The sequence below is a fragment of the Primulina huaijiensis genome, chromosome 6, assembly GCF_012295235.1.
Source record: "Primulina huaijiensis isolate GDHJ02 chromosome 6, ASM1229523v2, whole genome shotgun sequence".
Taxonomy (NCBI): domain Eukaryota; kingdom Viridiplantae; phylum Streptophyta; class Magnoliopsida; order Lamiales; family Gesneriaceae; genus Primulina; species Primulina huaijiensis.
Window position 1 is genome coordinate 16,134,888 of NC_133311.1, and position 15,370 is coordinate 16,150,257.

At 30.8% G+C, this 15,370-nt stretch overlaps 1 protein-coding gene across 1 annotated transcript; it reads left to right on the forward strand.

Annotated features, from left to right (window-relative positions):
- The first annotated feature begins 8,006 nt into the window (after window positions 1-8,006).
- LOC140979719 (uncharacterized) lies at window positions 8,007-9,939 on the forward strand. Its single transcript, XM_073445269.1, has 2 exons — window positions 8,007-8,547; window positions 8,879-9,939. Exons 1-2 carry the CDS (start codon window positions 8,237-8,239, stop codon window positions 9,723-9,725), a joined length of 1,158 nt encoding a protein of 385 aa, XP_073301370.1. The 5' UTR covers window positions 8,007-8,236; the 3' UTR covers window positions 9,726-9,939.
- The last annotated feature ends 5,431 nt before the right edge of the window (window positions 9,940-15,370 follow it).

Consider the following 15,370-nt stretch of genomic DNA (forward strand, 5'->3'; position numbering starts at 1 on the left):
CAAAACACTGATTAGTGCACTAATATTATTGACTATTACGGAATTTGTGAAGCGAGTAAATGAGATAGCAGCAGACCCGTCTATTAACCTCTGCCCTCTGAATAGCATGAGATTTTTGTAGCAAATAAGTGTTGCATATCAAGAGATAGAAAGGTCTTTGTCACGACCCACTAATGTTTCGATACATGTGTTATGTGTCTGAGCTTTATGTATATCGGTTATACACAATTTGATTGTGTGCATCTTAACCCAAATTCAAATGAATCAAAATGACTTTACTACGATTTGAACTTTGAACTTGTTATAGTAAGTGTTCAGCGAGTCAATTTGTGGATTAAGCTTTTATTGACTCTTATAAAAAACGATATTTATTTTAATAATATCAATTTTATCAAATTATGACATTTACTTTATTTCTCATTAAGCAGCGTCCAATATTTTTTGAACAAGTTTTTATTCGATTCAACCTCCTAAAATAAGGATAAATGTCGCTTGAGCTTGAGACTAAGGGTGGGTACGGTACGATATACCGTACTGAACTACGGTACTGTATACCGTACCGTAAATATCGGTATGGAAATTTTCCGTACCGATACCGATACCGGAAATTCGGTATACCGCACATTAGGTATACCGAATTTTCGATATGAAAAAAGTAAATACCGGATACCGTACCGACACTGAAAATTTTGTCGGTATAGGTATATCGAACTTAAATTTTAAAAAAATAATAATAAAAAATTATTTTCGGTATTTCGATATATACCGAAATACCGAAAAAAATAATTCTGTACCGATACCGATGCCGAAAATTATCGAAATTTTCAGTATATCGATTTTTTCGGTATTTTTTTCGGTACGATTTTTCAGTATGTCGGTATTTTTTGCCACCTCTACTTGAGACTAACATCTGTAATGTAAATGTCATGTTTGATTTACAAGGACACGAAGATGACAGACTCATACATTCGAATGAATTAGTTTAACCATTCAAATTCCATATTTGTTTGAGCCAATCTTCAACAACTTTTATATTTATAAAAATAAAACCCATTTATGCTTTGAGAAAAGAAAAGAAACGCATTAAAGACTCCAATAGATTGAAGTTTTTCCAACAAAAAATGTATGTCTTTCTCAACTGCGAAAAAGCTCCAGGATTAGTTTCAGAATATCCAGAGGGTCCGAATTCGGGCTACCTAGCAATACAAGACGAAGAATCCGAAACCTATTCTTGCTTCGGATTGTGCAAGAATCGGACACTAGAAGAACTGCCCTTTCCTCAGAACAAGGAGTTTAGTCGTTCGTTATACAACTGACTCTGGAGAACACCGGCGTACTTCTTTGAATCCAGTTTTCTTGATTCCGGTTCAAAACCAGCCTTTGTATCGTATTAGGTATTATGCCATCATTACACACGGAATGCATGAAGGGTATGTCTTGTTTTTTGTTTAGTTTTCTCAGTTTGTACTACTCTTTATTAGTGATGGAAATTAAAAATAAATTAGTTTTTGTATATAAAATAATAAAAAAATATTCTGAGAGTGTGAAGTTAGAGTTGATGAGTTGGAGATTACTTTCGTATTTAGTGCATAAATTACACTATTTTCCATGTTTTCCTCCCCTCCACGACCCCATCTTTGAGTTCTTGCCTCTCGATCGACTTTGGTCATTACATTAGTATTATGATATCTATCTAATACTATTATAAATATATGAGTTTGAAATGTGAGCTTACTATTTTACCCTTTTATTTGTTTTACAATTTATCATGTTCATGAGGTTATTTAAGTCATATTCTATGTTGATTTAATATATCTAATACTATTATAAATATATGAGTTTGAAATGTGAGCTTACTATTTTACCCTTTTATTTGTTTTACAATTTATCATGTTCATGAGGTTATTTAAGTCATATTCTATGTTGATTTAATATAGTCATTAATAAATCATTATCATAAGCTCAACTCAATCAAGTTATTTATTAATTTTATTTTAATTTAAAATTTAAAATTAATCACTTTAATATTTACATTGACATTAAATTCATAGAAGCAAAATCTTCTGAAATTGGGCAGAATTTTTGTACTCGAAAATTACAACTTTTGGTGAGAACTTTTGATGTTGTTATAGTGTGATTTCACTCATTCCTTTGCCACTATTTATAGGCACCAATGTGACTTTAGGCTTTCCTCTTCCATACCAAAGGTTGCATGATTTATGGCATTAATCACAAATGTGACTCTTGACCTTCCTCCTCCATACCAAAGGTTGGATGGTTTATGGACTTAAATGTTACCAATGTGACTTTTGGCATTCCCCTTCCATACCAAAGGTTGAATGGTTTATGGATTTAAATGTCACCAATGTGATTTTAGGCCTTCCCCTTCCATGCCAAAAGTTGCATGAAATTTTATTCTCCTCCATGACATAATTTATCTTCAATGTAAAACAAACATTGAGGGTATAATGGGAAGACAAATGGAGATGAGTGTGACTGAATAAAATTAAATTATTAATAAATGTTAAGGTCATGTAAAATATTTTTTTCCCATTTATAATATAGATATTTTTAGACTACTTATGTATCAAAAGAAATACGTGATTGAGAGAAAATGTTTTATATATTTCCGTCAAATTCATGGAAAATCCCTATCATCATAAATAAATATATATGAGTTTCATTTGTGAGCTTACTATTTTATCCTTGCATTTGTTTTACAATTTGTTATGTTCATGATGTTCTTTTAGTCATTTTCTCTGTTAGTGTAATATGTTCATTAATAATGTACTTAACTCAATCAAGATAATTATTATCTTGATTTTACTTTTAAATTTAATTTAATTACTTAATTTTATACATTTTTGTCAAATTCATAGAAAATCTCTATCATAATGTTATACATTTAAAAAAATTGCTTTATGAGTTTGAAATGTGAGCTTACTATTTTACCCTTTTATTTGTTTTATAATTTATCATGTTCATGAGGTTATTTAAGTCATTTTCTATGTTGATTTAATATAGTCATTAATAATGTACTTTACTCAAACAAGATAATTATTATTTTGATTTTATTTTCAAATTCAATTTAATTTTACTTTTAAATTTAATTACTTTAATTTATATATTGACATCAAAATCATAAAAAAATCACTATCATAAGCTTAACTCAATCAAGTTATTTATTAATTTTATTTTAATTTAAAATTTAAAATTAATCACTTTAATATTTACATTGACATTAAATTCATAGAAAATCACTATCATAATGTTATAAATTTAAATAAATTGTTGATATTACAAACATTGAGGGTATAATGGGAAGACAAATGGAGATGAGTGTGACTGAATAAAATTAAATTATTAATAAATGTTAAGGTCATGTAAAATATTTTTTTTCCCATTTATAATATAGATATTTTTAGACTACTTATGTATCAAAAGAAATACGTGATTGAGAGAAAATGTTTTATACATTTCCGTCAAATTCATGGAAAATCCCTATCATCATAAATAAATATATATGAGTTTCATTTGTGAGCTTACTATTTTATCCTTGCATTTGTTTTACAATTTGTTATGTTCATGATGTTCTTTTAGTCATTTTCTCTGTTAGTGTAATATGTTCATTAATAGTGTACTTAACTCAATCAAGATAATTATTATTTTGATTTTACTTTTAAATTTAATTTAATTACTTAATTTTATACATTTTCGTCAAATTCATAGAAAATCTCTATCATAATGTTATACATTTAAAAAAATTGATAATATTATTAACATCTATTTTAATTTTAATATTATAAATATATGACTTTTATTTGAAAACTTACTATTTTACAATTTTGTTTGTTTTATAATTTATCATGTTCATGAGGTTTTTTAAGTTATTTTCTACGTTAGTTTATCTATTACTATTATAAATATATGGCTTTTATATCTAAATTTACTATTTTATCATTTTATTTGTTTTATAATTTGTCATGTTCACAAAGTTCTTTAATTTATCTTCTACGTTAGTTTAATAGTATTATTGATAGATTACTTAACTCAATCAAGTTATTTATTATTTTAATTTTACTTTTACTTTTAAATTTAAAGTTAATTACTTTAATTTATACATCAAATTAATAGAAAATCACTATCTTAATGTTATACATTAAAAAAAAATTGTTAATATTACGAACATTAGGATAATAATGGGAAGACAAAGGGAGATGAGTCGGATTGAATAAAAATAAATTATTAATAAATATTAAGGTCATATAAAACTTCTTTCTCCCATTTAGAATAGAGATATTTTAAGACTCTTTATGTGTCAATAGAGATACGTGATTGAGAGAAATGTTTGTATGTAAGTGATTTCAAACACTGTTTTTAAGCTATTTAGTCAATTTTTTGTTATATGTGCTGCTAAATAAATATTACTAAATAATATGATCCATTTGATCATTTTGTGTTCTTGCAATGAGATGAGTTTTTTTAGCCTAGAGTTAACATGTTTTATTATTATATGTCATTTGTATTGATCATGTTGTGTTTAGATTGTATATGTGATTTGTTTGTTCACCGAAAGAAAATAGAAAAAAAGACCACATATCCCACAAAATTGGTTATTTTTCAATTTTTTTTGTTGAGATATTTTGTTAATTTTTAAACAAATAATGCATGTTTGTTGTTTGTTTAGATTATATAGTTTGAAGTGATTTAGAAAATATTAAAAATGCCGAAATATTTTTTTGTTTTTACCTTATAAGTCAGAATATCAAGAGATATTTTTATTTATTGGGGCAAATATATTTCCAGACTCGTGTCTATAAATCAATATTTAAAATTTTTACTACATTATTGTATTTTCTATTCAAAATTTTTGTATTTAGATTGATAGAAGGTATTTGAATTTGAGTTTTTATGTTCTTGCTTATATTATTTTTGTAGTATTATTTATTGTGAAAATAATAGGTGGACTAAAAAAATTTGGTACATTTAGGAGTCCTCTTGTGGACGACAAACATGGATAAATTATTAAAAGATATAATATCCAATAGATTTTTGGCATGCGATTTTGTTCTAATTCAATGATTATGCATGATTCTAAATTTTCATTATATCACCAGTTAACGCATGTTTTGTTGTTACTAGATATATTTTGTCAATGGTCTAATATTTTTTTTTGGTTTAAGAAAAATTGTGTGACTTTATATTATATTTTTACGACTATTTTTCTTAATGGTTTTATTAAAAGATTTTTTCATGATGATTTTCAGGCACCATTTTTCCCTTCGTGTGTTTTTTTCCCTAAAAAATATGTGGAATATCTATGAAATAATGATGTTAATAAGGTGCTTTCTCTTTCTTTGAAAAAAATATTGGAAAAATTATACAAATTGTGAATAATATAAGTTAGTATTTAATTTGAGAGTGATTTATGCTTTTTGTTGCTCATATATATTTCCATTTCTGTGTTATTGTACTAAATAAATTATTTTTAAACTTTGACTTATCATTTTTCTCTTATCGAGGTTGTTTGTGTTATGATTTTTTTTATTCATTTGATTAATATTGTTGGCGGTAATTGATTTTTCTGATATTATATGATGTGTCTTGTTGTTTATATGAAAATAAGTATGAGAGTACACCAATCAAAGTCACATATTTTGGGTCTTCTGTCCTACGAAGAGGATAATAGATGGTTTCTGTTAAATATGTAATTTATTGGTTCTTCATACATATAGTCTACGAAATGCGTCAGATTTTGAACAAAAAAGTTAAGACAAATATAGTGGATGAATAAAAGACATGTTAAATAAAAAAATAATGTTACATATTACTATGTCCTAATTTCTGTATGATATAATTCAGGCACATTTTTTATAGACATTTGAAATTAGGTCTAACTAAGCAACATGAAACATATACATATATATTAAATCGTATTTAAAGCAAAATGTTAAGATCAAGAATGATTCAGATTTAAATTTCAATGAAGCACAATGAAGAAGAAATTGAAGAATTGTATGTGTACGTTAACGTAAGTGTTATATAGTGATTATGTTGCTACTTCATGGTTTGCGATATATGGATATCATATAAAATATCAATATTTCTAAAAAATAAAATATTTTTCAAAAAGAAAAAATTTCTTAGTTCAGAAAAAAAATACATGAAAAACAAAATGTACATATTTCTCATTCTATTTATAATGGTGTGAGAATAATTCTAAAGCGTTGTGGACACAATAGATCAATTTTATGCATTTTGTTGAGACACTGAACCAGTTTCACTTTATTTCCTCAAATATTATCTTGATATATTTCGAGGTGGTTAAAAGGTTGTTTTTGTCTCTTTTTTTAGTTAAAGTGTCTAGCCAACTAATCAATATGATATACGATGCTAGCATAGAAAACTCCTCGTCAAAAAAATTCACTTAGCCAAATATTGAAATTCAAATAGAATTCTACAATATTTCATAAAATTAATTTTGACTATCATAAAATGCTTATGAAATATAAACAATTGTATTATTAGATGGGATATTAAATAAGACAAATATGTAGACATACATTTGAATGATATCTCATACGCATATCTTAATTACGTTATCTGTGTCTTTTCTCAAGATTTTTTAAATACAATTATTAATTTTGTATGTCGTTCCATAAGATATAAAATATTATAAAACAAAATATCAACTCAATAGAAGAAAATTCGTTTTGTTTAAATGAATATTATAATATTATGTTCTAGACTCAATAAATTAGTTTGAAACTATATCATTCTCATGATATGATGCATGCAATCATTGTTCTAAAGCTTTCAAAAAAAAAAATGACGAACGAGATGACTTTCCTGAATTGCGTCAAATTAAACGAGGACACAATTCTAAGATATATTCATTTAAAGAGATCTTCAAGTATTTTTTGTCACGGTGATTGAGAAATAGTTGTTAATAATTTATTAACATTATAGCTATATGTTGACAATATTGATACTAAATATATAAAAATGATATCACAAATATCACAATGTTTGAAGAAGATGCAACACTATTAATTGATTATGTTGTTGAAGAATATACATATTATGCATACTTTTAGTCACAAGTGAAAATCTATCACGACTAAAAGTATTTTTTCTTAAGAGTTATAGTTGATTGTCAAAAACTGAAAAATCATTTAACAACAAAACAAATAGTCGGAAAAATAAGATTATCAGATAAAAACAATGTAGAAAACCGAAAAAATATCGTGATAAGGAAGCAAACTACGAGCATGTCAGATCACATATAAGGATTTTGAATAACATAATAGATGTTAAAAACGATCAGATACTTGTTGAGTATACCAAAATAGTTATATGTATATTATAACAAAATACGACAAAGAGGTGTTGAGTTGTCAAGATCAACCAAGAAGCATATTGAAAAGTGTGTCAAGTGGATAAGATAACTTCTCCGATTCATATATATAACGTCTATGGTCATGATTTTTTTATTTTTTGTGACTTGGTTTGTTTCAATTGATAAATGTTATTAGCCATGTTTAATTAATTTAAATATGATCAAAATTTCGTACATATATTTTCAGTAGTTTAGGTTCTCACGTGCAACGCACGTGTATTTTTCTAGTATTCTTAAATTTAGGTAGTGTTTGCAATAGCTTATTATTTTAAATGTTTTCAAACTTCTAGTAAATGAAACGTTTGAAAAAAATACGTTCTTGCAAATAATGTCTTAAGAAATAATTTAAAAATGATTATGAATCTTTCATTTTCAAAGTTGTACAAATCTGTAAAATAAAAGTTCATAATAACATATTTTTAAACAAATGCATCACTATTTTAATATAAAACAATAATTTAAAAGTAGATTTCTTTTTATTTAAATTTGAAGCTTTACACAAACTTTAGCAAGAATACAAGAATGAGTCAAAAACATTTGGCGCTGCCCTCGTACGTGGGCTTTTAAACTCTTATAAAATGGCAATCAGCTCTTATTTTTTTTGATTTAGTGGTCAAAGTTCTTGAATTACGTGCCACTTACTCAACTAAAACATCTCATTTTTCACCATCTGTAAATTCTCTTCCGGACTTGGTCATCAATGGTCAAGATTCCAATCCAAATCAAACTGGAAAACTTATTAAATTCCATATTTGTTTGAGCCAATCTTCCAGAGCTTCTGTACTTATAAATACCCATTAATGCTTTGAGAGAAGAACTGCATTAAAGACACCAAAAATGTATGCTACACGGTCACTTTCTAAACTACGAAAATCTCCAGAATTAGTGTCAGAGTATCCGGAGGGCCCGAATTCGGGGTTCCTTGTGATACAAGATGAAGAATCCGAAAACTATTGTTGTTTTGGATTGTGCAAGACTCATACACTGAAAGAACTGCCATTTCCTCAGAACAAGGAACTGACTGTTCAATATACAACTGGCTCTAATGAAACCCAGACTACTAATCCAGTTTTCTTGATCCCGGTTCTGAACCAGCCATTGTATCTTAACCGGTATTACGCCATCGTTCCGCACGGAAAGCGTAAAGGGTATGTCTTGTTTTGCATAAATTCAGTTTCTCAGTTATACTGCTCTTTGTTGGTTGTGAATCTGAATTATATATGGTCCAAGTGCTCGTTTTAGATTAAAAATTAAGTTAATTGGCTGATAAATTTAAACTTAAGGAAACAATGACCTCCCATGATGGAAATTTGTCGAAATGGAAACAAAATTTCCATGAAGTAGTTGGTGCTATGAACAATTAAAACTTGTCCCAAATTGTATATGATTCTAGCTCGGTGTTCAAAAGACCTGAAGCTATGTTATTATTTATGAGTTAGGATTCCATTCGTCATGTAACTTGTTTAATTGAATATCTAGGGAGGCCTTCACTTGTTCAACAGAGGATGACAAGGTCACGTGCTGTTTCTGTCGCTGCGTTAAAGATGTCAAACCAAGACCATTTGACCCACAAAACATTTATCAGCAAATTGGGATAGTTCCATATGATTCAGTTTGCAGCACAAGGGGCAATTTCATGGCGAATTCTGTAGCATCAGATGGTTTCCCTCCTTCATTCTTTCGAAGGAAAGGATGGACAATGAGAGCTACAACTGCTAAACATTTTGAATTAGGCGAAGCACCGGGACTTGATGGCAAGCTTCGTGCTCGCCTCCCACAACTTAGTTTATCTAGATCTGAACCTGTTGTTGTTGGGAAATGGTATTGCCCCTTCATATTCGTCAAGGAAGGGAGCCTAAGGGATCAAGTGGAAAGATCAATGTACTATGAAATGACACTGGAGCAACGGTGGGAGAGGATCTTCTCTTGTCAAAACAATGGTGGAAACTCTGTGGTAATCGACGTTTTACTTGATAAAGAAGAAGTTTTTGTTAATGGGGAAAAATGTGTGATGAATGAGAGAAATGCAGCTGATGAGATTGTTTGGTTTACAAGTTCGGGTAATTTAGGAGGCGAAATGAGTTTCGGGCTGAGAGTTGAGATCTTGCAAAGAATGAAATGGGAGCAAGAGAGGGGTGGATGGATAGGCGGGGGAGAAAAGGAGGCACAGATCAAGAAAACTGAGGAATTTAAGGAAGGCGGGGAATGGAGGGAATTTGGGTGTTATGTTTTGGTTGAGAGGTTTAGATTGAAGAGAATGGATGGGAGTTTGGCTATGGAGTATGATTTCAAGCACGTTCATCATATTAAGACTTTTTGGGAATAGGTTTATGCTTAGTTCCGCTTGTTTTGTTAGGTGTGTCTTTCGAAATTTCGAAAAGGTCTTTTGTTCCTATTATCAATGTTGTCACTTGAAGATCGAGTTAGATGGTGTGTTTCATGAGAGATATTAGTGGATGTTTGTACATAAATAAATATACTTTTGGTTGATGTTTCTGTACAAACAAATAAATTTACTAAAGCCTGATTCTTTTATTTTATTTAACATTTTCGTTTATCATAAAATTGAACAACAGGAGTCACATGGGTGATTGAATTCGCAGCTATGTGTATTGCTGCCCCGTTATGGCAAACAAAATTGCAGGGTGTGTCAAATTCGTTCCCAGATCCTTAGGACTCCAGTAATCCATGTAATCTCACATGTGGTAGTGGCCATTGCACTATACTCCGCCTCTGCTGATGATCTTGATACAGTGCTTCGTCATTTTGTTTTCCAGGACACCAATGATTCTCTCAACTTTATTCAATAACCTGTTACTGATCTTCTAGTCATGGAACACGTCCCCCAATCTAAATCGCAGAATGCATTAAGATTGAAATAACTTTTTGAAGACAGCAATATCCCTAAACCCATAGTGGATTTCTATAAAAATGGACGGAACCATGTTGGAAATGAATGAACCATAGGACTGAAATCGAGGAACCAGAATACGTGGTGCACATGACGCAAATAGTTGTGTCTGTTCATGGAATCCCTTCAGGTCCGATGCAAACAGAGACGTCTCTTCATAGTATCTATTCATGGCTTGACCCTTATTTTTATTATTCAAATAAATGATTATCATCCAAAAGACGTGTAATATTGTAGAGAATAGTTCTAACACGAAATATAATGAATCATTCATCATTTCCAAATAGTTTTGACAAAGATCTAAGAGTCGGATATTCATTTTGCGCTCAAGTTCTCCTTCGTTCTATGCAGAAACTGTATGAAATACTTATTGTTAGAATATTTTTATACTACAGAAATAATAAACACACATTCAATTATCAAATTTGAAGTATTCGGGCTTGTTTCATGCATACATTTTGGAAATAACATTATTAGGAACGCATTGTATCTTGGTGGAACATTTGCTTAGTCAGAGTACTGCATCACCGTGGTCGGAGCAAATAGTTTTTTAAAGGAAAACGAGTGTATGCACCTTGAGTTTGTTCTCTGATTTATCGAAGGATTTACAGAGTTCTCCGACAACAGCATATTATATTATACTAATTGAGCTATGAGGGGAACATCTGGGCCGACATTAGGAGATAGGCCCAAGAAGCTTCTGTCTAAGGTCCAGACACCAAGAAGGCCCAAATAAAAATTATTGGTTAGTTTTTGAAGCCTAAAAATTTATTATTTTAGTTTTAAATTGAAGCTCAATTATCCAAGCATGTGTAGGCCCAAAAAGATATGAGACACTTTTTTTTTTGGCATGTATATGGGCCACACTCAAATTAATTGGAGAGTAGTACAATTTTTTTTCCCTTTTCTTTTTAATCAGAAATAATAATTTTCAGTAATAAAATGACTCAACAAGCATAAAATACATTTGATTTCTTCTGATATTATTATTGATTTTTATTTTATTTGGAAACATGTGTTGAGTTGGGTTAATGTAAAAAAAATAAAAAATCATTTTCTCAAAATTATACGGAAAAAGTTTCGAAAGTTAGTCAATTCATGTGATTTAATTTTAATTAATAGTATAGTATAGATACATGTCAAATGAAGTATTAATTAGAGAAATTTTATCAAGAATACAAAATAATATTTTCTTGCTAATTTAATCATAAAATTTTAAATTAAGTACATTAAAAAGAATATAGCATGTACACATTTTAATTATTTGAGTAACAATTTTATGATGTAAGTGTGTGTTAAAGAGTGTTTGATTGAGAGAAGTATTGAAATGAGTGATTTATTAGGAAGCTCTCACAGTAGATTATATCAACTTGCTGACATTGTTGCATGGTCTGAAAAACTATGATAAACCGTAAAAGAAGGGTAAAAACTAATCGCTAGTAGAGAGCATCACCAAAAGAAAATATAAGATTGGTCTCTGAGTAGTATGAGACAACATCAATAATAAGACACGTTTCACTACTAACTTATAAGCACAATAACCCAATCTATTGGCTCCTATTAAATTTGAATGTCTACATGTTGCTTAGTGATACCCCAGGGATGAACCCTTCAAGGTCAGGCCCAAACTCCCGGCCCATCTCTACGGCCCACAGGTTAAGGGCCCATGAGCAGCCCAGATATTCTCCTATAAATACCAGGTTTGAGCGTATGATTATTCATTCACTATATTGTTTTCAGCAGCGCCCTTAGCTGCTCCCCCATATATCCTCAGTCTCTGACTTGAGCGTCGGAGGGGCTACGCCAGGACACCCTCCTGGCCCCCTTCTAACGGTCTTATTCTTGATTTCAGGCTCAGGGTAATCTTAAAGCCCACGTCTGAATTAGTGACGCTCGTTGGGATCGGACCCGAAATTTCCCGTGAGTATCACTTGGCGCCGTCTGTGGGAAATCTTGAGTTGAGACGTAGAGATGGTAGGCAAGAAAGGAAGTAGAAGAGCTACCTCAGCATCATCGCGTCCTCAGAGGGAACCCGAATCATCTCATGTGGAGAAGAGACAGGAACAACCTCGTCAAGAGACAAGAGCCGAGCAGCCCCTTCACGAGACAAGGGTCGAACAAACCCGTCCTAATGAGAACGTGGGGAACTTGACCCTGGAACAGCTGGGCCAATTTATCGCCCGGACAGTGGATGAGGCCATGAAAAGGAATCAAGAGTCTGTGTTTGTAGAGGAACAGGCAGCCCGTCAGGAGCGTGAGGAAGATGCTGAGGGCCACCAGAGCAGGGTTGAAGAGCCACAGCCCCACCAAAGGGGGGAGATTAGTGAGATGGGAGAAATGTGGAAGGAAATACAGATGTTGAGGCAGCAGTTGGGAAGCAGAGCGCCGGCACCCAAGAGAGGAAGTCCTTTTTCACTAGCCATTTTAGAAGAAGGGCTTCCTCCAAATTTTCGACAGTCGAATGTGGGTGAGTACGATGGACATACTGACCCCGAGGAACACTTGGGGAGGTTTGAGAATGCGGCCCTGTTACATCAATATTCAGATGGGGTCAAGTGCAGGGTGTTTCTGGGCACGTTGGTGAGGTCAGCCCAGCAATGGTTTAACACCTTGCAGCCCAACTCCATACGATCTTTCGAGGATTTTTCCGCTGCTTTCTTGCACAGATTCGCTAGCAGCAAAAAACACCAAAAAAACTATTTGAGCCTGTTTGTGGTGAAACAACAAGAAGCTGAAACTTTGCGAGAGTTTGTCCAGCGTTTCAACAACGCAGCGTTGGAGATACCAGCGGCCACTCCTGACNATAAATTTCATTTCTATTGATAATCTAGTTTAAAGGTTTTTACGCTAGAAACTTCAAAATGTCAAAGTTCTTTTGTTCGTAAAATATGCAAACTTCCCTTCAACTAAACGACTAATTAGGTTTTAAAAAACTAACTAAAAGACTAGCACAAAAAATTCTTGTGATATTGTCTCATTGGTCAATTTAATTTGTAATACGCTGTACTTAATGATTTGTTGGTGCCTTGCTTGAAATAGCAACCAACGGCTCTGAAAAGTTGATCCAAATGAGCGAGAAAACTGCAACAACTTCCTGTCCCTCATGATCTTGTTTCTTGTGCATGATTGATCAAGAAAATCTTATGATATAACAGAGTTGATAGATAGGATAGCTTTGAACATTGAGAAGTCTAACTTTATGATTAAATATGCTGAAACATGAAGAGTCTGGTTGGGTTAGATAATGTTTTTCTTGTAAGATTTAAGTAGTCCGGTCTAGTTGAAAGTGCAATACTGTGATTCAGTCATGAGAAATCCGATTGCAAACAATGCGGTTAGATTACTTGAACTCCAGTTCCAATAACTATAAATATATTAAAATACGGTTGAATCATATAACAGTCAGATATATTTTTTATCATCAAAACTAAGGAATTACATTCTAAGAAATAATATTTTTTTAAAAATAGAATATGAGGAAAGTTCCAAATCTAAATGTTTGTCATCCTTTTTAAATAATTGCGCAATCGTTCGTTTCTTACATTTAAATGAAAACAGTCCATTTAACTTTCATACTTCGGTAAATGATCAATGAACGATGTTTTTATGAAGACCTACAACAAACTGTTTATCCATCAATGCTATTTAAATCATTTTATTAGTCGAAAACATTTGCATCAAGTAAAGTTTATATTTAAAACTTAATCGAGGTTATTATACAGCGTGCAACTTATAAGAATTTATTTTCGAGTTTTTTTGGTTCACCTCAGTTATATCTAAAGTTTCCGACATTTTATAATATTTATATTTATATTTGATAACAAAGATTAAAACAATATATTTACTCACCCCGTGAAGTTTTCCTAAAAATATTGACAAAATGATCAAAACTCCAGAAGAAATGGTTAATGGATCCAAATATATTTTCTATATATAAATTTTAACAAAGATAAGTGTAGAATAAGTTAAATGAAAGAGAGATGAATACAGATAAAAATTTGTGTGAGACGGTCTCACGAGTCGTATTTTGTGAGACAGATCTCTTATTTGGATCATCCATGAAAAAATATTACTTTCTATGCTAAGAATATTATTTTTTGTTGTGAATATCAGTAGGGTTGACCCGTCTCACAGATAAAGATTCGTGAGACCGTCTCATAAAAGACCTACTCCATGAATACAAACATATGATTTATTTACTCTGCCCTGATCTCCTAAAAATATTGGCAATATGAACGAAAGAAATGGTAAATGGATCCAAGAAAAGAGCATATATAATATAACGAGTTAGTCTATGATATATCGAGAGTGTTTTTCCTCTATTCAATTTCAATATGATTAGATTATACGAGTCTTTCATATTTTCATGAAAATTGACACACATATAAATATATATTGATAATCTAAAAATTAATATTGATCCTATTATAAACTGAGAAATACTTATATAATAAGAGTATGTCTCTTGTGAAACGGTCTCACGAATTTTTATCTGTGAGACGGGTCAACCTTATCGATATTCACAATAAAAAGTAATACTCTTAGCATAAAAATTAATACTTTTTCATGGATAACTCAAATAAAAGATCTGTCTCATAAAATACGACCCGTGAGATCGTCTCACACAAGTTTTTGTTATATAATAATCCATAAGGCCATCCACAATAAGAAAAATATTTCCTTCAAATATTTGTGGACCCCATAATCCACATCATCAATCAAATATTTCTCTACTCAAATATCTCATATTTCACAATCAAATATCACATCAACCAAATATTTATGGGTCTCACTGTCACTTTAATTAATATTTTATTAAAAGATCGCTAAAAAAATTAATGGAACTATTATCCATTCCAAATTTTTTTGTGTGAGAGAAATATGTATGTAGGATATTGAAAATATGAATTTTAATTTCTTAAAAACTCATGTATTTATAGACTAAAATTCCAACGTTCAAAACCCAACGTTCTTAATTGATCAGAGAAAATAAAATTGTGCAGAAAAACTTCTCAAGTTTTAGATCTACCGGAACTGGGTAGACCAACAATTGGACCAAT